Raw genomic sequence first — 26580 nt, forward strand, 5'->3', positions numbered from 1 at the left:
CACCGCAGCCGGAGCTGGACTTTAATTAACCCCAAGGCAAACAGGAGGAGGACGTCAGCAGCCTGGAGCTGCCCTGCTCCCCTGGCAGGAGCTCCCAGCTCCTCACCCGTCCGTGTGTCCCCTTGGAAATGTCCTTCTGGGGTGGCGAGGGCTTGGCTGGTGCTGCTTGCTGTTCTCCTGGTGGCTTTGAGGCTCCACAAAATCCATCTGCTGCCCCTCTCACCCTGTCAAGCACCCACGGTGGTCAGGGCCAGCCAAGTGGGAAACCACCAGCACAAAAAAAAAGCAGATTTAGGGACAAAACAACCAGGCTGGAAAGTGTCGATATCTGCTGCAGCCCCCACAGCTCAGACCCCCTTCTGTGGTGGTGTTCACAGGGGTCCCAGGACGAGGGAAGAGATGAGAATCTTGACTCCACGTTTCAGAAGGCTGATTTATTATTTTATGATATATATTATATTAAAAGCAAATTATATATTAAAACTATACTAAAAGAATAGGAGAAAGGAGTTTATCAGAAGGCTTGAAAGGAATGAAATGATAATAAAATCTTGTGACTGACCAGAGAGTCTGAGCCAGCTGGGCTGTGATTGGCCATTAATTAAAAACAACCCCATGAGACCAATCCCAGATGCACCTGTTGCATTCCACAGCAGCAGATAATTCTTGTTTACATTTTGTTCCTGAGGCCTCTCAGCTTCTCAGGAGAAAAGATCCTAAGGAAAGGATTTTCCATAAAAAGTGTCTGTGGCACCCATCCATCCCCGTTCCATCAGGGATGGAGGGACAGCACCCAGGGATGGTTCCCACTGCCAGAGCAGGGAGAGACGGGATTTGGGAAGGGATTCCTGGCTGTGAGGATGATGAGGGGCTGGGATGGAATCCCCAGAGAATCCCTGGCTGCCCCTGGATCCCTGGAAGTGGCCAAGGAGCACCCTGGGATAGTGAGAGGTGTCCCTGCCCGTGGGACGAGCTCTAGGGTCCCTCCCAACCCAAACCATTCTGGGATTCTGGGATTTTGAAACACCCAATTCCTGGTTCACAGTGTGACCCCAACATTCCTACACACACCCCAAATCCACACTGATTCCCATCATGTGCATTTCAAAGAGCAGGGCCAGAAACAACTTGGGAACATCATCACCCTTGAAAGGAGGCACAACAAAGTCTCCTGTCTGCTCAGGAGTCCTTTCCCCCTCCTCAGCAGCGGGTTCTGCTCTCTTTGCCCACCCTGGGCTGGCAGAGAGGAGCAGCAGGAATTAACTCCTGCTGTGTCTTGGTTTGAACAGCCAGGTGTGTGCTAAGGAAGGCAGGAGCCTCCCTAAAATGGGAAATATAAACCTCCTTCCTCCGAATTGTTATAAATTTGAAATGAAGGGGGGCTCAGGCAAAGATGTGGGAGCAGGAATTACAGTTCTTTATTAGGGAAGAAAATAAAAATAAAATAAACAATGCAGTAAAACAAACCACTGCCAGAGTCAGAGCAGGTCCTGCCCCCTGTGTGTCAGGGTGGTGGCACAGCCCCATCCCATGGGGGCTCAGCCCTCCTGCAGTGCCAGCTGTGGCTCTGCTGGAGCAGGGATCCTGCACAAGGGGGGAGTTTTCCTCTGCAGCTCCAGGGCTGCTGCAGATGGGCCTGGGCTCCCTCTGGCCATGCAGGGCAGCAGAAGCTGCTCCTCTGGCAATGCCCTGGGCAAAGGCTGCTGTGCTGTCCCAAAGCTCAGATTGTACCCAGGTAGGAATGCTTGGCTCCTCCCCTGGGCGGAGCATCTCCCCATGGGATGATGGGATTGGATCAGCCATGCAGGGACACTCACTGGCCATGGACAGAAGATAATTAATAATTAATGGCTCATTAACAGCAGAGGATTGGTTGTGGAAGAGCTAAAGAGGCCTGCCCAGCGAGCAGCAGATCCCTGCCGCCTGTGACAGGTGACAATGGGACACAAGCGGTGCCTGGCAGTCAGGACGTGCTGGCCCTGCAGGGCTGGCCCCGGTGGATCCTCAGGTGCTTGCCCAGGTGGTCACTGCGGGCAAACTTCTTGTGGCAGGCCGAGCACTGGTAGGGCTTGAGCCCCGAGTGGGAGCGCTGGTGGCGGGAGAGCTCATCCGAGCGGGAGAACCTGCAGGAGGGGGAAGAGTGCGGATTCTATCACTGGCTCTCTGCAAATATTAAAGGGAATACTGGATGTGTTACGTTGGAAAGGGGTGCTGTATTAATTTGTAGTACTGTATTAATATTTTTATTTTTTTAGTTTTTCATTTCTTTATTTATGTTTCTTTTTGTTTCTTTATTTTATTTATTATCTATTTTATATTCATATTTTATATTTATATGTAATTTATTTTTATATATTGATAATTTACATGTACTTATATATTGTTATGTATTTTATTTCTATTTTTATTATATATCTATATATATTTTCTTTTAATATACTCATTATTTATATATTCATATATATTTTCTTTGTTTATTTATTTTAATATAAATTTATTTGTAATTTATTTTTATACATTAATAATTCCTATATTTTTCATATATTTATTTTTAATTACTTATCTTTATATATTATATGCATAATTTATTTTTATACATTTATAATCTTGATATAATTTCATATATTTATTTACAGTCATTTATTTTGATATAGTATATATTTATATATTTAGATACATCATTTATTTTTGGATATTTATAATCTTGATGTAATTTCATATATTTATTTATAGTCATTTATTTTGATATAGTATATATTTATATATTTAGATATATCATTTATTTTTGGATATTTATAATCTTGATGTAATTTCATATATTTATAGTCATTTATTTTGATATATTATATATTTATATATAATAGATATATAATTTATATACTTATATTTATATATAATACATATAATTTAGATACATCATTTATTTTTAGATATTTATAATTTATATATATTCAGATATTTATCTTTTTATTTAATTTTAATATATTATATATTTATATTTTTATATACATATTATATATAATTTATATCTATTTATATATGTATTAATTTATTTGATCGATTTAATTTTTAAAAATTTAAATATTTTAATTTCCTGGTAAATATCGTTTTAGGCTGCCCTCTGTACCCCCGGCGCACGGGGGAGTGCCCCCTCCCTGCTGTTCAGGGCTCCCTCGGTGGCACCCGGAGGCACCAGAACCCCCCGGAGCCCCTCGCTCACCTCCAGCCGCAGTCGGGCCAGGCACACGTGTAGGGTTTCTCGCCCGTGTGCCGGCGGAAATGAGCCCTCAGGTGCGAGCTCTTGGAGTAAACCTTCCCGCAGCCGGGGTGGGAGCAGCGGTGCGGGCGGAGCGGGGCACGGGGACCCTGCTGGCCCCCGGGGGCAGCCTCTGCCCCCCGCACGTCCCCTGGCCCCGCCGGCAGAGGGGCGATCCTGACGTATTTCTGCTCCGGGATGGAGCCCGGGGGCTGCAGCTGAGGGAGGACGGGCAGGTTTGGGCTCTGCAGGCTGATCAGCAGCCGGGCCACACTGACACCCCCAGGGTGTGCTGGGGGGGCGATGCTGTCCATGGGGAGAGGATGGAGCTGCAGGACAACGGGGATGCTGCCAGCAGCCAGAGTCTGGTCACCAGCAGCCAGTGCCTGGTCACCAGGAGCCACCACAGGGTCACCAGTGGCCACCACAGGGTCATCAGGGGCCACCACATGGTCACTAGGAGCCAGTGCCTGGTCGCCAGTGGCCACCACAGGGTCACCAGTAACCACCTGGTCACCAGCAGCCACCACCTGGTCACCAGGAGCTATCCAATGGTCACCAGCAGCCACCGCCTGGTCACCAGGAGCTATCCAATGGTCACCAGCAGCCACCAAATGGTCACCAGGAGCTACCACATGGTCATCAGAGGCCACCACAGGGTCACCAGGAGCCAGTGCCTGGTCACCAGGAGCCACCACAGGGTCACCAGGAGCTCCCACAGGGTCACCAGCTGTCCCCACAGCGTTTGGGACATGTCCTGCTCCTCCCTCCTGTGCTCTGGGGATGGGCTGTGTCCCGGAGCCGAGCTCAGCTTTGCTCTGCCCGTTCCACCCCGCTGGGTGAGGCTCTCCTGCCTCACCCCTGGGGAGCTCTGCCTTCTCCCTGAGGAACTCCTCGATCTCCTCCAGCGTGGGGATGAAGTCCTGCGAGGGGCTGAAGTCCGGCAGCCTGAGCTGAGCCTCGCTGAGCTGGGCTTTGGGGAGCCCCTCTGGGTGTCCCCGTGTCCTGTCACCGCCGTGTCCTGGCAGAAGGGACGGTGGCATCCTGCACTGCCCGGCGCTGGCCAGGCCCTCAAGCGGGGAAGGGCTGGGCAGGGAGGGCAGCAGGTCCTGGCAGCTCACAGAGACCATTTGGTGCCTCCCCACACGCAGCTCTTGGCTCAGGAGCTGCTGGGAGAGCTCAGCTGGGCGAGTCTTGGTTCATCTGCAAGGGAACAGCACCGAGGTTATTTCTGAGAGGAACAGCAGGTTTGTCCTTCCAAACGAGCTGTGGGGCTGCTGGTGGATAAAAACCAGTGCTGAGAGATAAAAGAAACACTGGGAAGGATTCCGCTGATTGGTGAATGGAAAAACATATTTGATTTTACAAATAAACTTTAGGTTTGCTGATAAACTAAATTAGACATTGAAAGATGCAATTAGAAAGATGAAAGAAGCAATGGGGAGGGAAAAACCCCTAAATTCTGTAAGAATTAAAAGTGAAAAGGGGGAGTTGTACATTAGAGGGAAGTGTTTGGTACCAGGTGTTTTGGGAAGTCTGAACCTCTCAGGTAATGAGAGGTCTGAACCCCCTCAGCCAATGGGGAAAAACCCCTAAATTCCATAAAGAATTAAAAATTAAAAGGGAGGGTTGTACATTAGAGGGAAGTCTCTGGTATCAGGTGTTTTGGGAAGTCTGTACCTCTCAAGTACCTCAGAAATGGGGAAAGAGAGAAGGGAAATGTGGCTGGGAAATTGGGATAAAAGGAGGCTGTGTCCTCCAAAAATTCAAGAGACCCCAGGGCAATGCCCCATGGCCTCTCCCTTTATTCTAATAAAGCCAAAAAAGGACTCCTCTGTCTCCTTTTGGGACATAAACCTCTGGTGTTTGTGGATTCATTTTCCTAACATTTCCAAAGGAGAAAACAAACATGCAAACCTCAACCTTTCAACAAAGCCGGGCCGTGCACCGAAAAGAAAACAGCAGAACCTGGCAGGGCCTTTGTTTTTGAAGAGTCTGACCGAGTTCCTCCAGCAAAGAGGCAGAGTCCCCCCAGGAGCAAACTTCTCTGGGGAGTTTCTGGAGGTGCAAACACACAAAGAAACCCTTCACCCCTCCCTGTGCCACCCACGCCAGAGGGCAGCTCTGCGCCGGGCCTGGCTCCTGATTAGCCAGGAGTTAATTGTGAGCTGTTAATTGAGAGGCTGCTGAGGCTTCTCCAGGCTGCAGGTGTGGGTAGGAGCACGCCCTGACACGGACGGGGCTGGGCCGGAGCTGCCCACCTGCGCAGGGAACCCCGAGGCAGCTCCGAGCGCTGGGGATGCTCAGCCGTGCCCGCGGGCACCGCGGTGCCCGGGCGTGCCCCAGCTCTGCCCAGGCAGCTCTGCCAGCCCCGGGCACGGCTCAGAGAGCGCCTCAGCCTGGCTGCAGCAAAGCAGGGCCTAAACAAAGGGAATTCTTTGATTCTCGCTCCGAACAGAGCCAGAATTGCTTGTTAAAGCCACTCTGGAGGGGTTCCCAGACTCCTCCTGGTGGTGCCCTTGGCGTGGCTGCTGCACTCACAATTTTTTCCTTTTCCTTTCCTTTCCTCCCCAGGGCCCCTGAGGACACAACCCCCACGTTTGCAAACATCTGAGACAGAGCTCAGCATGTCCAGGTGGGAGCTGTGTGCACTCAGGAGGTCCCTGGTGACTGTCACAGAGCCCCCAGGCCCCGCTGGGGCTCAGGGGCTGGAGGGAGGTACCCAAGGACCCCCAGAGCATCCACACACTGTCCCTGTCCCGCTCTGGAGCACCCAGGGCACAGGGATCTGTTCATATTTAATGCAGATTTGGAGTTTCCAGGGGAAAGAAAACCTTTGTCCAAATCCCTCAAGAACTTTTTCCATGAGGTTTCTGTGGAGCTGCAAACCAGTCAGGCCAGTCCTTGTTATCAGCGCTCCTCAGGGTCCTGAGAGCTGCCACAGGGAATTCTGGAGCCCTCTGGGTGCCATAGAAATGCTCTTTTCCCTAGGAAATACCCCCACGTGGTGCCAAACCTGCCAGGAACAAGAAGCTGGGGCACTCCCAGTGTGTCCAGCACAGCTCTGCACCAAGTCACAGTGAGCAGGGACTGTCACTGTCACACGGAGCTAAGGAGGTGTTCAGGCCAGTCTCAGCCTCCAGGCTTCACATTTTCATCACAGCCCATATCTGTGCTCTGAACAACCTCTTCCAGGCAGCTCCCCTCCAGTGTTAGGATCTTTTGTCTTTTCTTCTCCATCTCCTCTTTTTGCAGGGAAAGCCTCCCCACTCTGGCTACCAAAGGCTCCTGTTTACCTCTCCCAGAGTATCCCAAAACCTGATCTTCCAAGCAGCTCCTGCAGAGCAGTTTGGGGATCTCCATCCCTCCAGCGTGCCCCCAGGACAGCTGAATTCACCTCAGGGAGCACAACCCTGTGCTGAGCTGACAGCGGGAATGAAGCATGGCCAGAGGGCAGGAAGGTGCAGAGGTTGAGCTGCTGGGTCAGGACTGGGGAGGTCTGAGCAGGGCAGCCCTGGGCAGGTTCTTGGAGCACTCTGCTCCTGGGTTTCCTGTCCCATTGGGGGCACTTTTCCTGACCCATCTCTAGGTTCTTTTCCTGTCCCATCCCTCCAGAGATGCCCAGGTTCTCCTGACCCATCCCAGCAGGAATGCCCAGGTTCTCCTGTCCCATCTCTCCAGGGATGCCCAGGTTCTCCTGTCCCATCCCTCCAGGGATGTCCAGGCTGTTCTCCTGAGGTTGTTCTCCTGACCCATCCCTCCAGGGAGGTCCAGGCTGTTCTCCTGAGGTTGTTCTCCTGACCCATCCCTCCAAGGTTGCCCCAGCTGGCAGAGCAGTGCTGTGGGGCAAGGTGGCACATTCCGTGCCCACAGGTACCTGGCACAGGTGTCACTGCCCTGTCAATCCACTTTGCAAAACGCCACCAGCGCTGTCACCCACCCCAAAGCCACCGCAAGGAAACGATCCCTGGCTGCAAGGGCAGCACCATTCCCGAGCCCCCCTTTGCGTTTGTGTCCCCGCAGTTTTTCCAAGCCCCAGAGCCCCGGGCTGTGCAGGGGAGCAGCACACGAGCAGCCCGGGCACACGGAGAGCGGCACTCGCCCAAGGTCAGGCACCAGCAGCGGGAGCTGGGAACGCCAACAAACACCGGGAACCCCCGGCACCGAGCAGAACCGGGGCTCGCCGAGCCTTTGGGGACAAACCCCGCGGTCCCGGCCGGTGCCGATCCCTCGGTGTAAAGCGATCCCAAGGACGAGCGGGGCTCCGGCTCCACCGCAGCCTCCGGCCCCGGCGGGCACTGCGAGCCCGGGGCTGCCGGAGCCGGACACACCGAGCCCGGGGCTGCCGGAACGGGGCGCTCCGAGCCCGGGGCTGCCGGAACGGGGCGCTCCGAGCCCGGGGCTGCCGGAGCCGGGCACACCGAGCCCGGGGCTGCCGGAACGGGGCACTGCGAGCCCGGGGCTGCCGGAGCCGGGCACAACGAGCCCGGGGCTGCCGGAGCCGGGCGCTCCGAGCCCGGGGCTGTCGGTCACACCGCCCTGTCCTGCCCGGTGTCCCGAGCAGCGCTGGCAGCGGCGCCCCCGCGCCCCCCGCGCCCCTTACCCCGCTCCGCCGCCCGCGGCTCCCGCGGCTCCGCCGGGGGCGGCTCCGGGACCGCCCCGCCCCGCCGAGGGCTCGGCCGCGGCCGCCGATGCCATTGGCACGGGAGCAGGGACCGGGAGGGGCACCGGGAGGGGGCACCGGGATGGCCGGGGAGGGGCACCGGGAGGGGGCACCGGGATGGCCCGGGAGGAGCGACCGAGAGGGGCATGGGAAGGCTCGGGAGGGGCACCAGGATGGGCCGGGAGGGGCACCGGGAGGGGGACCAGGATGGCCCGGGATGGGGCACGGGAGGGGCACCGGAATGGCACAAGATGGGCACCGGGAGGGTCCCATCCTGTCCCACAGGATGAGCCGGTCCCCGCTGGAGCAGCTCCCGCAGGGGATCACCCCCACTCCGCCATCCACTCCCCGCGCTGCTCCGTGGCACTGGGAGCGATCCAGGGAGCCCCAGCGCCCCGGGAAAAGGAGGAGAGACCCTGCAGGGAGAGGGAGCCGCTGGAATCTGGGGGGATCCAGGTGTGAGCGGGGGTTTGAACCCACGTGGATCCAGGTGTGGGGAGTTTTGAACCCAGGGGGATCCAAAGTGGGGATTTTAAATCCAGGGGGATTCAGGTGTGTGGGGGGTTTTGAACCCACGTGGATCCAGGTGTGGGGAGGGTTTGAACCCACGTGGATCCAGGTGTGTGGCAGGATTTAAATCCAGGTGGATCCAGGTGTGCAGCAGGATTTAAATCCAGGTGCATCCAGGTGTGCAGCAGGATTTAAATCCAGGTGGGTCCATGGTGGGGATTTTAGATCCAGGCGGATCCAGGTGTGCAGATTTTGGGCAGGGCTGTAGCGCTGGGATGCTGCTGATGGCACAAGGAGTGAGGCGTGTCCTTGTCGTGGTTTTGGGGTCCCTGAGGGTGGCTTTGGGCTGAGCCCCACCGAGTTCCTCTGCTCCGGGAGATTTTGGGTCTGAACAAAAACACCTGGGCCAGGGGGAGGCTTCAAATGTACAGAAGCCAAAACAAAATGAGAAAAACAACCTGAAGGTGCACAGAAAGGGTGACCCGGGCGCTGCTGCGTGTGTCACTGACCCTGTGCCACAGCCTCGCAGTGCTCAACATTATTGCTGATAACACATCAGATAAGCACTGATAATAATTAATAATACTCATTTATGGCCTTGCAGGGCTTGGGAAGGTCTCAGAATCCTCAGGTACTCCCGGCTGCCAGGGTTCAGACACGGAGGGCTTTGATTTACATTCACTGACCCCGCCCTCTGACCTTGCTCCCGCCTGTCCCCATCCCAAAAGTGGCACCCAGGCCACGCCCAGCGGCCACGCCCAGGCTCTCAACCCCTCCCCTCATTCATTGGCCACACCCCAGCCATGTCCGTCATTCTCTGGCCACGCCCCCATACCGTCAGTCATTCATCGGCCACGCCCACCACAGCCTGACATTCGTTGACCATGCCCACACATCAGACGTCATTCCCGTGGCCACGCCTATATGCAGTCAGTCATTCACTGGCCCCGCCCACTCGCTGTCAGTCATTTATTGGCCGCACCCATTCACTGTCAGTCATTCCCCGGCCACGCCCATTCGCTGTCAATCATTCCCGGCCACGCCCATTCGCTGTCAATCATTCGCCGACCACGCCCATTCGCTGTCAATCATTCGCCGACCACGCCCATTCGCTGTCAGTCATTCCCCGGCCACGCCCATGCCCCCTCCCGCGCGCTCATGGCGCCCCCTCGTGGCCAGGTCACGCATTTTTCCCTTTTTCCACACCTTTTTATTTTCCCCCCCTTTTTTCCATAAAAATTTATAATAAAAGCCATAAAAGCCTTCCTCTCGCGCCGTATACAAAATATTCACTCTACCAAATAAATAAACCACAACGTCTCACGGGCAGGATGTGACCTCAAAAAGGAAAACCAGCATCCATCCATCCATCCATCCCCCCAGTCCTTCCCTACCCTAGGGAATTTACACAACAACTGATCCCTCCTCCACCTTCCAAATTCACCTGTGAGGAAGAGAAAAGCTCCTGCTCGCCAGCTCTGAGCAGCTCGTACCCAAACCTGTGGCCAGACAGGACCAAATCCTGGAGAAATTCTGTGGTCACACAGGGAATATCAGGAACAGCAGTAAGGGATGCTCTAACCCAGACCAGAACATCCATTGCTGGATCCTGACACAGAAAGTTTCTTAGAAGAAGCCAAAAAAAGCCAATTTTGTGAAGATTTCCTTGTCCTCCTGCTCCCTCACCCTGATCTCCCATTATTAGCCTTGGCTCTGCCCCTCTCTTTATCTCTGCTTTATCACCTGGGGGTTTGAAATGAAGAATTTGAGCCCTTTTCCCCCAAACCCCTTCACCTGAAATGAAGAATTTGAGCCTTTTGCTCAAACCACCTGAAATGAAGAATTTGAAGCCTTTGCCACCAAACCACCTGAAATGAAGAATTTGAGCCCTTTCCACCAAACCCCTTCACCTGAAATGAAGAATTTGAGGCCTTTGCCCCAAACCCCATCACCTGAAATGAAGAATTTGAGGCCTTTGCCACCAAACCCCTTCACCTGAAATGAAGAATTTGAGCCCTTTCCCCCAAACCCCTTCACCTGAAATGAAGAATTTGAGGCTTTCATTTCCTACCAAACCCCTTCACTTGAAATTAAGAATTTGAGCCCATTCCCACCAAACCACCTGAAATGAAGAATTTGAAGCCTTTCCCACCAAACCCCTTCACCAGAAATGAAGAATTTGAGGCCTTTCCTATCAAACCCCTTCACCTGAAATGAGGAATTTGAGCCCTTTCCCACCAAACCACCTGAAATGAAGAGTTTGAGCCCTTTCCCATCACCTGAAATGAAGAATTTGAGCCCTTTCCCATCACCTGAAATGAAGAATTTGAGGCCTTTCCCATCACCTGAAATGAAGAATTTGAGCCCTTTCTCACCACCTGAAGCTCAGTGTGGAAGCACTTTAGGCACTTAAATCATCAAAAGCATTTGAGCATCAGGGCAGCCTCAGTGCAGGGCAATTTCCTCACATTCACATGAGAAATATTCCAAATAAAGGGGTTTTCAGCCTTGGCTCAGGGGGGCAATTTATTGCAGGACCCCCCAGCTCTGGCAATAGGATTTTGTCCCAGATCCTTCCTGCTGCAGCCTGCAGTGGACAGAGCTCAGGGTAGGAAGTCCAGGCCCCAGAAGTGTTTCTGGAAGTGGTGAAGGCAGAGCCAAGTCTGTCCCAAAGAGCTGCGAGTCAGCGCTGTGGGAAAGGGAGGCTGGCAGCCTCTAATTGAGACAAAAATGAAACCCACAAACGCTGACCCCTGACGGGAAAGGGACCATCCCAAAGCTTTGAGGGCCCGGCTCAGACAGCAGGGGAGTCACCCAGCCAAGAACAGGCTGACAAAACTCGGCCAAAATAGCAACACTGCACCCTCCAGCCCAACCTCACGAGCGCCTCTGGCTGCCCACACACCTCCACACAATAAAAAATAATCCCAGGCAGCTCCTTTGGGGCAGGCAGAGCTGGAATTTGTGAGCTCCCAGCGCCAACCCAGCCTTCCCTCCCGACTTGGGGTCATTCCTGACTTGGGCCAGCTCCTCCTGGAGGGGCAGGAAGCTGCCAGCAGCAGATTTGTCCCAGCTGGGCCACTGGGGACAGGGAATGGCCCTGGCCAGGGGGAATCGGGCTCTGCTGCCAGCAGGAAGGGACTTGGGGATGGGAGCCAGAACAGCCTGGGCAGCCCTGCAGGGATGGGACAGGAAAAGAACCTCAGGAGAACAAGCTGGGCATCCCTGGGGAGATGGGACAGGAAAAGAACCTCAGGAGAACAAGCTGGGCATCCCTGGGGAGATGGGACAGGAAAAGAACCTCAGGAGAAAAACCTGGGCATCCCTGGGGAGATGGGACAGGAAAGAACCTCAGGAGAACAATCTGGGCATCCCTGGGGAGATGGGACAGGAGAACCTGGACATCCCCAGAGGGATGGGAGCCAGATGTCCCTGGAGAAATGGGTCAGGAAAAGAACCTGGAGATGGGTCAGGAAATCAACCTGGCCAGCCTTGGAGAGATGGGACAGGAAAAGAAGCTCAGGAGAAAAACCTGGGCATCCCTGGAGGGATAGGATAGGAGAACAGCCCCAGGAGAACAAGCTGGGCAGCCCTGGGGAGATGGGACAGGAAAAAAACCTGGAGATCAGGAAAACAGCCTGGACATCCCTGGAGGGATGGGTCAGGAGAAGAACATGGAGATCCCCAGAGGGATGGGAGCCAGACCATCCCTGGACAGCCCTGGAGGGACAGGAGAAGAACCTGGGCATCCCTGCAGGGACCTTTGGGCCCTGGTCAGGGCAGCAGAGGAGCTTTGCCTCCCTCTGGCAGAGCTTTGCTCTGCCTCTGTGGGATTGGGGATTTCCTGACTGGGAATAAAAGACATTTTATACAGCCCAAGGAGCCAGGGGCAGTGAGCAGCTCCAGGTGTGAGTTTGACTCATCAGGAGAGCTCCTCCTGCCCTGCCTCAGTGGGCCAGGGCTGAGAACCCCTCTGGGGACTGATTTCCCTGGTGTGTGGCAGCTCCTTTCAGGGGCCACACGTGGAAGAGGCACAAGAGCCTGGATCCATGAGGGGAGAGAGCAAATGCAGGCACTGAGGTGAGGAGAGACTGAGAACTGTGTGAAGAAAGGTAAAAACAATCATTAAAAAAAAAAAAAAAAAAAAAAAAAAAAAAAAAAAAAGTTCTCTCTGTCTGATGCAAGCCAGTACACAGGTAAAGGTTATGTCACCTTTTGGAACTGGTCCTAATGGGATGTTCCTTGTTTTTCCCAAAACAAGGCACAGGAACTTTTCTCCTGGATGGTTTTTCATGGAGGTGGGGAGGGCAGGAATGTGTGGGTACACCTGGGCACCTCCTCAGCCAAACCTTGGCCTCCACACTGCTTTTTTCCCCCCCCAGGAAATCTCCTCCCAGTGCCCCAATTGCTGAAACATTGCTCAAGAAATGGGGTAAAACTACAAGAAACAGGGGGAGGAGAGGAGAGGGAAGGGAAGGAAAAGGAGAAGGAAAAGGAAGAAGAGGAAAGGGGAGGAAAAAGGAAAGGAAAGGAGAGGAAAGGGGAGGAAAAAGGAGAGGAGAGGAGAGGAGAGGAGAGGAGAGGAGAGGAGAGGAGAGGAGAGGAGAGGAGAGGAGAGGAGAGGAGAGGAGAGGAGAGGAGAGGAGAGGAGAGGAGAGGAGAGGAGAGGAGAGGAGAGGAGAGGAGAGGAGAGGAGAGGAGAGGAGAGGAGAGGAGAGGAGAGGAGAGGAGAGGAGAGGAAAGGAGAGGAAAGGAAAGGGCCAGTGGTTGATCCCCTCCCTGTGCTGCTCCTGCTCAGAACAAAACCCGTTATCACCAGAGGAAAACCCCAGTTCCCCTTCCCCCTGCAGGACCCCTTTGGTGCTGCTGTGCCGTGCTTCCCTCTGCTAAAGGCACCTTTGGAAAGCACTTCAGGCCCTGAGCACAACGCCCCAAAGCCTCTTATTTACACCTGAGATCAAGCCCAGAGCTGGCAGCACCAGCCTGGGGACAGCCGGTGCCACACGAGCGGCCCTGTGGGCATACACAGTGTCCTGACACCCTGGGACACACACACACACACACAGGGCTGTTTGTGCCACCCTCGTGGCTGTCCTGCTGTCACACGGCGTGCCTGGCCATGTCACCCTTGTCAAAGACAACTTTGGTAGCGAAGTAGATGGCGACCAGGCCGAGGGCAGCAGCTGACACCATGTAGGCAGTGACAGACTGGGTGAGCTGCACGATGGAGCCCATGAAGAGCGAGGGCACCACCTGGGACAGCAGGAAGGCGCTGTCCAGGATGGCCAGGTCCAGGCAGATCCCTCGGCCAGGAGCCCCCAGCTCCGGCTCCCCCACCATGATCCGCAGGGAGACGTCGCAGGAGGAGCTGACACACAGAGCAGAGCTGGGCACGGCCTGAGGGGAGGCTGGGGACGAGGAGGAGGAGGACGGGGAGGAAGAGGAGAAGAGGCTCCCAGCGTGGCCATTCTGGTAAGACAGCTTCTGGCTGGAGAGCAGCCCCTTGGAGAAGGAAGGTTTCTTGTCCAGCAGAGCGGAGTCCTCCTCCTCTTTCCTCTTGTATTTATGGAGAAAAACCTGTGGGAGGCAGAGAGGTGAGTGAGGAAGGAGTTTGGACTCTGGGAGATGAGTGAGGAAGGAGCTGGGACTCACAGGTGAGTGAGGAAGGAGCTGGGAGTGTGAGAGGTGAGTGAGGAAGGAGCTGGGACTCAGAGATCAGTGAGGAAGGAGCTGGGACTCTGGGAAGTGAGTGAGGAAAGAGTTTGGACTCAGAGGTCAGTGAGGAAGGAGTTGGGAGTGTGAGAGGCAAGTGAGAGAGGAGTTTGGACTCTGGGAGCTGAGTGAGGAAGGATTTGGGACTCAGAGGTGAGTGAGGAAGGAGCTAAGAGTCTGGGAGGTGAGTGAGGAAGGATTTGGAACTCTGGGAGATGACTGAGGAAGAAGCTGGGACTCAAAGCTGAGTGAGGAAGGAGATGGGAGTCTGGGAGATGAGTGAAAAAGGAGTTGGGACTCTTGGGACTCTGGGAGGTGAGTAAGGAAGGAGTTTGGACCCTCAGAGGTGAGTGAGGAAGGACTTGGGACTGAGAGGTGAGAAAGGAGCTGTGAGTCTGAGAGCTGAGTGAGGAAGAGCTGGGTGTCTGGGAGGTGAGTGAGGAAGAGCTGGGTGTCTGGGAGGTGAGTGAGGAAGAGCTGGGTGTCTGGGAGCTGAGTGAGGAAGAGCTGGGTGTCTGAGAGGTGAGTGAGGAAGGAGCTGGGTGTCTGGGAGCTGAGTGAGGAAGAGCTGGGTGTCTGAGAGCTGAGTGAGGAAGAGCTGGGTGTCTGGGAGGTGAGTGAGGAAGAGCTGGGTGTCTGGGAGCTGAGTGAGGAAGGAGCTGGGTGTCTGGGAGGTGAGTGAGGAAGAGCTGGGTGTCTGGGAGCTGAGTGAGGAAGAGCTGGGTGTCTGGGAGCTGAGTGAGGAAGAGCTGGGTGTCTGGGAGCTGAGTGAGGAAGAGCTGGGTGTCTGGGAGGTGAGTGAGGAAGAGCTGGGTGTCTGGGAGGTGAGTGAGGAAGGAGCTGGCACGCCAAGGGAACCTTGTTTTTGTGCAGGAGAGCAAAGGCAGAGCTCTGTGTGTGCTCAGGGCAGGGCCAGCCCGAGCCTGGCCCACGTGAGAAGGGCTCTGGGAGCCCCAGGCTGGCTCTGCCCCACTGGCACAGGACCCAGAGCAGCCCTGACTCACAGGCCTGGGCTGTGCTCAGCCTCTGGGGCTCAGCAGCCAGCCCGGGGACATTCTGTGCTTTTGTCACCTCCTCGCTGGGTGCCACTGAATGTTTTTGGAGTTGGTGCTGAGATCAGCTGGGGCAGGGCAGGAGTGAAGGGCCGGGGATATCAGACACTCCACAGAGTGCAAACAGGAATAAAACAAGAATAAAACAGGAATAAAACAAGAATAAAACAGGAATAAAACAGGAATTGAACAGGAATAAAACAGGAATAAAACAGGAATAAAACAGGAATAAAACAGGAATAAAACAGGAATAAACCAGGAATGTTTGGGGTTTGTGGGGTGGGTGACTGGGAACCCAAACCCAGAGCCCAGCACAAGCAGCCACTTCTCATCTGGGATGCTTCAAAGTGCCACCAGCTGGGACACAGCAGCCCTGGGAACTCAGGGAAGGGCTCTTTTCTCAGCTCTGCACCAAACCTCAACCAAGCTGCTCCATCTGCCTGCCCAGACCCTCCTCACTCCAGCCAGGAAAAGAAAGGGGGCAGAGGGAACCGAAATCTTTTCCTTCTCACCCTTTTTTCGCTCGCTCTGCTCAAGCTGTGAGGTCTCTGCAGAGTTCCCACAGAGAATCTGCTCACACCAAGGGCAGGAGGGAGCAGAGCCAGCTGTGCCCTCCCTGCCTTTCCCTGCCAAGCCTTTGGGAGTGTGGCCTTCCCCCTGCCAGCCCGTGGAGTTTGGGTTTCATTCCATTGATAAAACATCCACGGGAGATCCCAGCCAAGCTGCAGCTCCTGCCAAGCTGAGCATTCCCTCACCCCCTCCATTCTGACAGCACTCCTGGTGCCAGCTGGGATGGGTTTGTTCAATGGGAACATCTGGATGCCTGTGGTAACAACTCCTACTCCTTCCACAGCACAGCCAACCACTGCCCTTGGGATGAAAGAGCTGCTCTCAAACCACAAATTAATTCTGCATTTGCAGCACAAGAGGAACTCCCATTAATCCAGTGTGCAGCTCAGGAACCTCCTAGGACTTCTCCACAAGGATAACATCTGTGGGACAGGGTTTGTGTGTCACAAGTTTCACAAGGTTTCTTCTTCTTGGAGCTTAGGGAACAGCTTGGGTTTTCATTTTACTGATCCTGGTGCTGTGGATGAAAACTGGAAAGCTGTGAGGGCTGAAAATCCTTGGGTTTTGCAGCCCCTCAGGCTGGCAGAGCTGCAGAATTCACACAGGGGACAACTAAACCACACCAATTCCCCTAAAACACAGGCAAAACCAGAAAATCTGCAGGGCCAGGCAGCCCTGGAGCAGATCCCCACCTGTTTGTCGTGGTGGTAGAGGGACGCCAGCGTGTAGGGCAGGATCTGCAGGGCGGAGAAGGTGAATCCAGTCAGGGCGGCAGAGATGGTGACCACGGTGACGCTGTGGGACAGGCACATGACACAGGCTGCCCCGGGGAAGAACACCACGCTGGCCAGGTACACCGCCCGCGTGCCAAAGCGCTTCACCAGCCGGTCCATGATTGTCGAGAAGAAGATGGAGGTGCTGCACTGCAGGAAGAGCCCCAGGCTGCCCATCCGGACACCTGAGAGGGGACAGGGGATGGACACTGCCCTGGCTGCCCCCGATTCACACAGCCAGGCTTGCTGCCCTCTGTCCCAAACCCCCAAAACAGCCTTCTCTTGGTCCCAAATCCCCAAAAACACCCTTCTCTTGGTGCCAAACCCCCAAAACAGCCTTTTCTTGGTGCCAAACCCCCAAAACAGCCTTCTCTTGGTGCCAAACCCCCAAAAACAGCCTTCTCTCGGTCCCAAACCCCCAAAACAGCCTTCTCTTGGTCCCAAATCCCCAAAACAGCCTTCTCTTGGTGCCAAACCCCAAAAACAGCCTTCTCTTGGTGCCAATCCCCAAAACAGCCTTCTCTTGGTGCCAAACCCCCCAAAAACAGCCTTCTCTTGGCCCCAAACCCCCAAAACAGCCTTCTCTTGTCCCAAACCCCCAAAACAGCCTTCTCTTGGTGCCAAAACCCCAAAATACCCTTCTCTCAACCCCAAACCCCCAAAACAGCCTTCTCTCAACCCCAAACCCCCAAAACAGCCTTCTCTCGGTCCCAAATCCCCAAAATACCCTTCTCTCAGCCCCAAACCCCCAAAACAGCCTTCTCTCGGTCCCAAATCCCCAAAATACCCTTCTCTCAGTCCCAAACCCCCAAAACAGCCTTCTCTTGGTCCCAAACCCCCAAAATACCCTTCTCTTGGTCCCAAACCCCAAAAATACCCTTCTCTTGGTGCCAAACCCCCAAAACATCCTTCTCTTGGCCCCAAACCCCCAAAACAGCCTTCTCTCAGCCCCAAACCCCCAAAACAGCCTTCTCTTGGCCCCAAACCCCCAAAACAGCCTTCTCTTGGTGCCAAACCCCCAAAACAGCCTTCTCTCAGCCCCAAACCCCAAAAATACCCTTCTCTCAACCCCAAACCCCCAAAACAGCCTTCTCTTGGTCCCAAACCCCCAAAACAGCCTTCTCTCAGTGCCAAACCCCCAAAACAGCCTTCTCTTGGTGCCAAACCCCCAAAACAGCCTTCTCTCAGCCCCAAACCCCCAAAACAGCCTTCTCTTGGTCCCAAACCCCCAAAATAGCCTTCTCTTGGTCCCAAACCCCCAAAACAGCCTTCTCTTGGTCCCAAACCCCTAAAATACCCTTCTCTCAGCCCCAAACCCCAAAAACATCCTTCTTTCAGTCTCAAACCCCAAAAACATCCTTCCCCCTGTCTCAAACCCCAAAGACATCCTTCTCTCAGCCCCAAAAACGTCCTTCCCTTGGACCCAAATCTCAAAATATTCTTTCTTCTCTATCAGTCCTTAACCCCAAAACACCCTTCCCTCTCCATCAGCCCTTAACCCCAAAAACATTGTTCCCTGTCAGTCCCAAGGCCCAAAACATCCTTCCCTCGGTCCCAAATCCCAAAAACATCCTTCCCTTGGTCCCAAATCCCAAAAACATCCTTCTCTTGGTCCCAAATCCCAAAATATTCTTCCTTCTCTATCACTCCTTAACCCCAAAACATCCTTCACTATCAATCCCAAACTCCAGAGACATCCTGCCCTCTGTCCCAAACCCCAAAAACATCCTTTCCTCTCCATCAGTCCCAAACTCCAAAAACATCCTTCCCTGTCAGTCCCAAACTCCAATTCTATCAGTCTTTAACTCCAAAAACATCCCTCCCTCTCCATCAGTCCCAAAGTCCAGAAACCTCAAAACCTCCTTCATTCTCCATCAGTCCTTAGCCCCCAGAACCTCCCTCCCTCTGTCCCAAACCCCAAAAGGTGCCTCTGTCCCAAACTTCCAAGGTGACAGCGAGGCCCAGAGAGCTCAGCCAGCCTGGGCTGGCTCAGGGGACAGAGCAGCATCACCCAGGACATGCCAGGATTGCAGCAGCCACCCCCAGAGCCCCCTCCTTCCCTCCTGGGCACCCCTGGTGTGAAAAATGCGAGTATTTTATGATTGGCTTTTCACAAATATTCAAAGGAATATTATATGTGTTGTGTTAGAAAGTGATGCTGTGTTAATTCTCTGAAGTAGTGTGGCAAATATAGTTTTAGGTTATAACAAAATGTTAAAATAGAAACTATGCTATGTAGGATACATTTTTAAAAGAAAGGACTCGCAGTGAGACAGCAGCCATGGGACACCTGAATCTTTCAGAGAAGGAGAATTTATTGCTCCATTATCAGGAGAAATGAACTTCTTCCTGCCTTGCTAGGACAGGATGACACTGTCAGGATTCAGAGGAAGAAGCTGACCCTGCCCAGACAGAATCCTGTGTTTGAATGGAATTTATGCATCATGGATGAGGTGTATGAATATGCAACAGGTTGTTGTTTTTAAGGGTTAATCCTCTGTTAACGTGGGGCCTTTTTCGGGCTCGTGCTGCCCAGAAAGAGGTACCTGGACATCCGTAACTCTTTGTCTCTATTGTCTCATATTGTCCTAATTCCATTTATCCAAATTATTATTACTCTAATTGCATCGCTATGTTTTTATAACCATTTTATTACTATTAAACTTTTTTAAAAACAAGCGATTGGCCTTTTTCACACCTGGGACCCCAACTGCCACCCCTGTTTGTCCCTTCCTCCCGCTCTGGCCCCGGGAGCTGTCACCTGCAGCTGACCCAGGATCCGCTGTTATCTGATGCCAGGGGCAGCAGCGGAACAAAGGCGAGGAGGGATTGTGCCGGAGCCAAGGTAAAGTACAGAACGTGCCCCAAACTGATGCATCCGGTGGCAATCCGGACCTTACCCCCTTGACAAAGATCGCTCAGATTTCAGGGAATTAAAGCCATTAACCCTTTGGAGCAGGGATCATTACTCAACACGTGTTTCTATGGCAGCCAGCACAATGGAGGGCTGAGCTGCTGGCAGCTAAACAGTGCAAGTGTTAAGTAATAATTAAGCTGCCTCGAAGTTAAACAGACACCCAGCACAAAGGGGCAGTGTGCTGCAGGGCCCTGCCAGTGCAAAACTGCAGGAAGGTGCCTCCAGAATAAAATATTTGGATTAAGGAGACCAAAGGAGTGGTTAGGAAGGGATTGAAGGCTCTGGCACAACGCAGCAGGAAAAAATGGGACGGCAGGTGACACCTGGGGACAGGTGAGGGCTGCTGGAGCAGCGTCCCAGGCTGGGAGGTGGCAGCTGCAGGATTGTGAGCAGCTCCAAGGCACAGGGGAGCGGCTGGAGGTGGGAATGTCCCAGCAGAATGGAGGGAAGGAGCAGCAAATCCACCCCAGGGCTACAGAGCACCCCTGAATTAAAGACATTAAAGAATGACAACACCCTGCTCTGCAAGGATGGGAGCACCCAAAAACACCCTGCTCTGCAAGGATGGGAGCACCCAAACACCCTGCTCTGCAAGGATGGGAGCACCCAGAACACCCAAAGCACCCTGCTCTGCAAGGATGGGAGCACCCAGAACACCCTGCTCTGCAAGGATGGGAGCACCCAAAGCACCCAAAACACCCTGCTCTGCAAAGATGGGAGCACCCAAAGCACCCAAAACACCCTGCTCTGCAAGGATGGGAGCACCCAGAACACCCTGCTCTGCAAGGATGGGAGCACCCAAAGCACCCAAAACACCCTGCTCTGCAAAGATGGGAGAACCCTCACCCCTTGCTGGGAAGGGAGGGCAGAGCTGTAGCCATGATATTTTCTGAAAAATCCCTTTTGCTAGGATTTTTCTCCTGAGAAGCTGAGAGACCTCAGAAATGAAATGCAACAAATGGTTGTCTGCTGCTGTGGGATGCAACAGGTGCATCTGGGATTGGTCTCATGTGGTTGTTTTTAATTAATGGCCAATCACAGTCCAGCTGGCTCAGACTGTCTGGTCAGTCGTAAGATTTTATTATCATTCCTTTCCTTTCCTTGCAAGCCTTCTGATTAAATTCTTTCTTCTATTCTTTTAGTATATATATACATACTAAAAAAATATATTTTTTTAATATCAATTTAAATATATATTAACATATATGTTTTAAATATATATTTATATATATTATTATACTATCATATCTATTATATATTATATAATATATTACTATTAATAATATATTAACATTATATTTATATTAATAATATATTCATATTATAATAATATATATTAATATATTATATATATTATTATATATATTTAAATTTAAATATATATTAATATATATTTTAGTATATATGTAATATATATACTAAAAATATATATGATATATTCTTTAGTTTTAACAGATCATTTTCTTTTCATATAATATATATCATAAAATAATGAATCAGCCTTCTGAAAGATGGGAGCCAAGATTCTCATCTCTTCCCTCATCCTGGCACCCCTGTGAGCACCAGCACAGAGGGCAGTGCCAGGAGCTCTCCATCCAGCAGGGCCTGCAGACAGAGCCAGGGCTGCCCTGCCAGACCCAAGAGCCCAGCCCCAGGCCAGGGCTGCCCTGCCAGATCCGTGCTGGGAAGAACCAGGAGGTGTTTCCCAACCTTGTGCCACGCTCTGGGAGCCATGGGAAAATGTTCTTTCCTGACCTATCTGCAGAAAGCCAAGTTTGCTGTAGGTTTTTTTTTTTTTTTAATTACCAACAGAGCTGAGCCCATCCCCAGCTCCCAGGAAACTTTTTTACCCCAGGGAATGTGGCAGCAGCTCTCTGGCCACAGAGAGAGGCACAACTTTCCCAGGCATTGGCCTGGGGAGGGCTGTGAGATCACAGAAAAGAACGAGAAACAATTCTTATCTTCTTTTGCTACACCTGTTATTGTGAACAGGTAAAATGTGCTATGGAGATTTGTTTACCAAAGGGTGGTTTCTTAATTAGCCAGTGGTGATGGTGTTTGGATTGGAGGACCAATTATATCCAGCTGTGTCTATAAAAGCAATGGGTTTCTTAATAAAAATGGAATCATATAATATGAATAATAAAGTAATGGATCAGCCTTCTGTGAATCATAGAGTCAATGCTGATTATTACCTGGCCTGTGGTAATCACATATCCTCTGAACAGAGAGAGACACGGCTCTCCCAGGAAAATCCTGGGAAGCTGTGGGAAACTTAGAGGAAAGAATTAAAACTTAAATTATTATCTCTCTCTCTGTAACCATTGTTTATAGGTATGGCTCTCCAAAGTGTGCTGTTCACAGCTCACCCATGGTGTGAGAGGTTTTCACTTTGACACCAACCAGGTCTCAGCTCAGCATGCCAGGCTATAAAAGTGGCACCTTGTGGTTGTTTCTAATTAATGGCCAATCACAGTCAGCTGGCTCAGACTCTCTGTCTGAGACACAAGCCTTTGTTATCATTCTTTCTTTTTCCATTCTTATCTGGCCTTCTGATGAAATGCTTTCTTCTATTCTTTTCGTATAGGTTTAATATAATATATATTATAAATACATTATTATTTATATATTTATATTAATAAAAATAATATATATAAAAATATAATATATATAAATATATATTATATATTATATATTATATATTATATATTATATATTATATATTATATATTATATATTATATATAAATATATATCTATTTATATATATAAATATATATATTATATATAAATATAATATATAAAAATATAATTAATAAATATAATATAAATATAATAATAACAGAGTCCAAGCCAGCTGACTGTGATTGGCCATTAATTAGAAACAACCCCATGAGACCAATCCCAGGTGCACCTGTTGCATTCCACAGCAGCAGATAACCATTGTCTACATTTTGTTCCTGAGGCCTCTCAGCTTCTCAGGAGGAAAAACCCTAAGGAAAGGATTTTTCAGAAAAGTTGTCTGCGACATTGGTTTAGTTTACTGCGTTATTTTATCTTTTTATTTTCCCACCCCAATAAAGAACCTCTTTCTCCAGAGAAAGTTTGGCCTCGTTCAGATTCATAACACCCCCACACTGCTCACCTTCATCGTAGTGCCGCCGGGCCTCCGTGCCTGGCTTGGCCCTGGGCACGCCGTGGTACAGCCCCTCGCCAACAAAATCCGTGTAGAACAGCATGAAGGTCATCAGGGCCATCCAGCTGCACAGCTCGGCCACGAAGAGCCTCCGGATGACCCTGGGGATGCGGCAGTAGAGGCCGTGCAGCCGCGGCAGCAGCAGGCACAGCTTCCTCCCCGCCTGCAGCACCCGCCTGCCCTGCAGCAGGCACGGCCCTCGCGCCGCCCGCCAGCAGCAGCAGCGCCACAGGGACGGCTTTGGTGGCTTCGGTGGCTTTGGGGACGCGTCCTTGAGCGCTGGCCCGTCCAGGAGATCCCCCTGCACGGCCGCCTCCTCTGTCACAAACAGCGTGGCCAGCACACAGCCAAGGAAGATGAGGGCCAGCAGGGTGAAGAGGCAGCTCTGCTGGCTGCCCAGGTAGGGCGCCAGGAAGGCCCAGTCGATGGCGGGCAGCAGGTACCCAATACAGCCCCCCAGGCTGACCATGAAGGCGTACATGGAGAAGGCCTGGCGGCAGTTGTCCGGCTCCTGGAAGAGGTCAGAGAGCAGGGCCTCCAGAGGGGTGAAGCACACCTGGCCACAGAAATCCAGCAGGCCGATGCCCACGATGAGGAAGGCGATCTCCAGGGGCCGGGGGTTGAGGGCGCACAGGCTGGCCAGGCTGCTGGCGTGGGGGATGACAAAAAGGCTGAGCAGCACGCCCAGGCACAGCGCCCAGATGAAAGGTCTCCTGCGGCCGTAGCTGCTGTGCCAGTGGTCACTGGCCGAGCCGATGAGAGGCACAAAAACCAGCCCAAGCACGGGGCCTATCCCTGGGAAAGAGACACGGGGTGTTACAGGGACACAGCTGCTCTGTGTGCTCTCCTAAAATGGGTGGTTTGTCAGTTTGGGAGGTGGAGGTGGGTCACAGCCCCTTTCCCTGCCTTCACTCACCCCCACCCTCCAGACTGCAAGGTTCAACAAAAAAAAACCCAGAAACATCCTTCCCTGTAGCCATGATATTTTCTGAAAAATCCTTTCTTTAGGATTTTTCCTCCTGAGAAGCTGAGAGGCCTCAGGAACAAAATGTAAGCAATGGTTATCTGCTGCTGTGGAATGCAACAGGTGCATCTGGGATTGGCCATTAATTAGAAACAACCCCATAAGACCAATCACTGATCTACCTGTTGCATTCTGTGATTGGCCATTAATTAGAAACAACCCCATAAGACCAATCACTGATCTACCTGTTGCATTCTGTGATTGGCCATTAATTAGAAACAACTGCATGGGACCAATCACAGATCTACCTCTTGCATTCTGTGATTGGCCATTAATTAGAAACAACTGCATGGGACCAATCACAGATGCATCTGTTGCATTCCACAGCAGCAGATAACCATTGCTTACATTTTGTTCCTGAGGCCTCTCAGCTTCTCAGAAGAAAAAATCCTAAGGAAAGGATTTTTCAGAAAATATCATGGCTACAGCACTTCCCTCTGTCCCAAACCTCAAAACATCCTTTCCTCTCCACCAGCCCTTAACCCCCAAACCATCCCTCCCCCAGAGAGGCGACAAAATCTCCCTCAGAGAGGTGACAAAAGCTGCCTACCCAAAACCATGGTCATGAACTTCTCCTCCATACCCCAACCATCCCTCCCCCAGAGAGGTGACAAAAGCTGCCTACCCAAAACCATGGTCATGAACTTCTCCTCCATACCTAAACCATCCCTCCCCCAGAGAGGTGACAAAAGCTGCCTACCCAAAACCATGGCCATGAACTTCTCCTCCATACCCAAACCATCCCTCCCCCAGAGAGGTGACAAAAGCTGCCTACCCAAAACCATGGTCATGAACTTCTCCTCCACGCCCACCTCCAGCAGCAGTGGTGGCACGTAGGTGATGCCAGCGGCCAGGCACACCTCCAGCCCAAAGGTCAGCGAGTTGACCAGCAGCAGCTGGGTCCTGCGGCTCTGCAAGGACATGCTGTCCCCTCAGTGGCACAGGGCTGTGTCCTGCCAGCTGCAGAGCTCCCAGGGATGCCCCCCAGGCAAGGATTGGAGCTTCCCGACTCGGGCTGCCGGGGAGATGCTGCTTCCCATTTTATCAACGGCCAAGGAACCGTCTGCTCCTCTTCCTCTTCTTGTGAGGCGTGGCAGGGATCCCACTGCAGGCTGCTCCTCCTGCTCACAGGCTGGGGACTGTGGGGAGAGCATTAAACACAGCAGGGAATGAGTTAAAACCAGGGGCCACAGGGATGTGTCACTGCTGAAAGGGACTGTGCCCATCCCAGCAGGGTGGGGAGGGATGGGAACAGGGGCAGGTGAGAGGATGAAAGCTCCATCCCTGGTTTATCTCCAAAGGAGGATGGAAAGCTCCATCCCAGGTTTATCTGCAAGGGTTTGTGGGGTAAAACCAGGGGCCACAGGGATGTGTCACCACTGAAAGGGACAGTGCCCATCCCAGCAGGCTGGGGAGGGAATGGGAGAGGTGGAAGGATGAAAACTCCATCCCTGGCAGGGTTATTTCCAAGGGTTTGTGGGGATGTGTCACCACTGAAAGGGACAGTCCCCATCCCAGCAGGCCTGGGAGGGCCCAGGAGAGGAGGAAGGATGAAAACTCCATCCCTGGCAGGTTTATTTCCAAGGATTTGTGGGGTAAAACCACAATGTGTCACCTCTGAAAGAGACAGTGCTCATCCCAGCAGGCTGGGGAGGGAATGGGAGAGGTGGAAGGATGAAAACTCCATCCCTAACAGGTTTATTTCCAAGGGTTTGTGGGGATGTGTCACCACTGAAAGGGACAGTGCCCATCCCAGCAGGCTGGGGAGGGAATGGGAGAGGTGGAAGGATGAAAACTCCATCCCTAACAGGTTTATTTCTAAGGGTTTGTGGGGTAAAACCACAATGTGTCACTGCTGAAAGGGACAGTCCTCATGCCAGCAGGCCTGGGAGGGGTTGGAAGAGGTGGAAGGATGAAAGCTCCATCCCTGGAGGATGGAAAGCTCCATCCCAGGTTTATCTCCAGGGTTTTCATCCAGGAGTTACAGGGATGTGTCACCACTGAAAGGGACAGTGCCCATCCCAGCAGGGTGGGGAGGGAATGGGAGAGGTGGAAGGATGAAAACTCCATCCCTGACAGGATGGAGGGACCCTTTGTCCCCAAGGGTTTGTGACAGGTGAGACAGGGTTTGGGAAAACCCAATCCTGCCCTGGGGGATTGATGGCCTCTCTGTCCTGCCAGTGCAGATGGCAGAGAGACAGAGGATTTGGGGTCTCCTCTCACAGGGAAATCACTCAAGAGCCCCTCCAATGATCAGAGAGTGCCTGCAGCCACATGGAGTCACCCCCAGAGGCCACCACAGCCCTGCCTGGTGACCAGAACACCCCTGGGCAGGTTCCAGGCTCTGGGGGAGGTGATTTCACCCCAATCCCATCCCTGCCTGGTGACCAGGACATCTCTGTGCTGCTCCCAGGCCCTGGGGGAAGCAATTTCACCCCAATCCCATCCCTGCCTGGTGACCAGGACATCTCTGTGCTGCTCCCAGGCTCTGGGGGAGGTGATTTCACCCAAAGCCCATCTCAGAATGGGGCACAGAGAACACTCAGTGCCTCCGTGGAGTTTCACAAACAAACCTGACCCACTTTAGCCTCATCTAACAGCAAATGGCAATTATCTTACTCATTAGACTGAGTCATTTATTTGCCCTGTAACTGCTCCCTTCTCTCCAGAGGGGAGAGGCCACGGGATGGGGACAGGGGCTGAGCAGATGCCTCTCAAACCCCCCAGGCTCGCCAGCAGCCAGCCCAGCAAAATTTGCTAAAAACCCCTCGGGGAGGTGAGATCAGTGCTCCCTGAGCCCTCCAAAAGCACACAGGTGTGTGCAGGTACAGCAGGGAGAGTTCTGACACTTTTCTCTCCCCCCCTGTGTGGAGGGGGTGGCTGGGGGAGGCTGGCAGGGTGGGGGTGA

The 26580-nt window shown here is 52.6% G+C and overlaps 2 protein-coding genes and 1 long non-coding RNA gene across 4 annotated transcripts in view; all 3 read right to left on the bottom strand.

Annotated features, from left to right (window-relative positions):
- Positions 1-1606: 1606 nt before the first annotated feature.
- On the bottom strand, positions 1607-4602 carry LOC129130228 (Krueppel-like factor 15). Its single transcript, XM_054648540.2, has 3 exons — positions 3976-4602; positions 3221-3642; positions 1607-2123 (listed from the first exon to the last, which is right to left on the bottom strand). The coding sequence occupies exons 1-3, from the start codon at positions 4384-4386 to the stop codon at positions 1964-1966; spliced, it is 993 nt and encodes a 330-aa protein (XP_054504515.2). The 5' UTR covers positions 4387-4602; the 3' UTR covers positions 1607-1963.
- A 5065-nt stretch (positions 4603-9667) lies between these two features.
- Positions 9668-12206, bottom strand: LOC143695714 (uncharacterized). Its single transcript, XR_013185230.1, has 2 exons — positions 10775-12206; positions 9668-10741 (listed from the first exon to the last, which is right to left on the bottom strand). It is a non-coding gene; the product is annotated as an uncharacterized LOC143695714 (long non-coding RNA).
- Positions 12207-12320: 114 nt separating this feature from the next.
- Positions 12321-26580, bottom strand: part of SLC45A3 (solute carrier family 45 member 3) — a 33147-nt gene continuing 18887 nt past the window's right edge. The window contains exons 4-7 of one of the 2 annotated variants that reach the window (XM_054648724.2): positions 24448-24811; positions 22598-23443; positions 16456-16721; positions 12321-14006 (exon numbers count right to left, since the gene is read on the bottom strand). In XM_054648724.2, coding sequence (XP_054504699.2) covers positions 13530-14006; positions 16456-16721; positions 22598-23443; positions 24448-24595 — 1737 coding nt within the window. In that variant the 5' untranslated portion in view covers positions 24596-24811 and the 3' untranslated portion in view covers positions 12321-13529. Of the gene's footprint in view, positions 14007-16455; positions 16722-22597; positions 23444-24222; positions 24247-24447; positions 24812-26580 lie in introns of those variants that run through there. The other variant, XM_077190665.1, reaches the window with a different exon arrangement.

The sequence above is a fragment of the Agelaius phoeniceus genome, chromosome 25, assembly GCF_051311805.1.
Source record: "Agelaius phoeniceus isolate bAgePho1 chromosome 25, bAgePho1.hap1, whole genome shotgun sequence".
NCBI classification, from domain to species: Eukaryota; Metazoa; Chordata; class Aves; order Passeriformes; family Icteridae; genus Agelaius; species Agelaius phoeniceus.

Bases quoted from the DNA above. Each gene is read 5' to 3' on its own strand.
- LOC129130228 (XM_054648540.2), bottom strand. From the start codon at position 4,386: ATGGTCTCTGTGAGCTGCCAGGACCTGCTGCCCTCCCTGCCCAGCCCT. The intron at 3,643-3,975 runs GTGGGAGCTCCT...CCTGGTGACCAG, and splicing joins TGGGGACAGCTGGTGACCCT to GCACTGGCTGCTGGTGACCA. The intron at 2,124-3,220 runs GTGAGCGAGGGG...CCCCTCCTGCAG, and splicing joins TGGCCCGACTGCGGCTGGAG to GTTCTCCCGCTCGGATGAGC.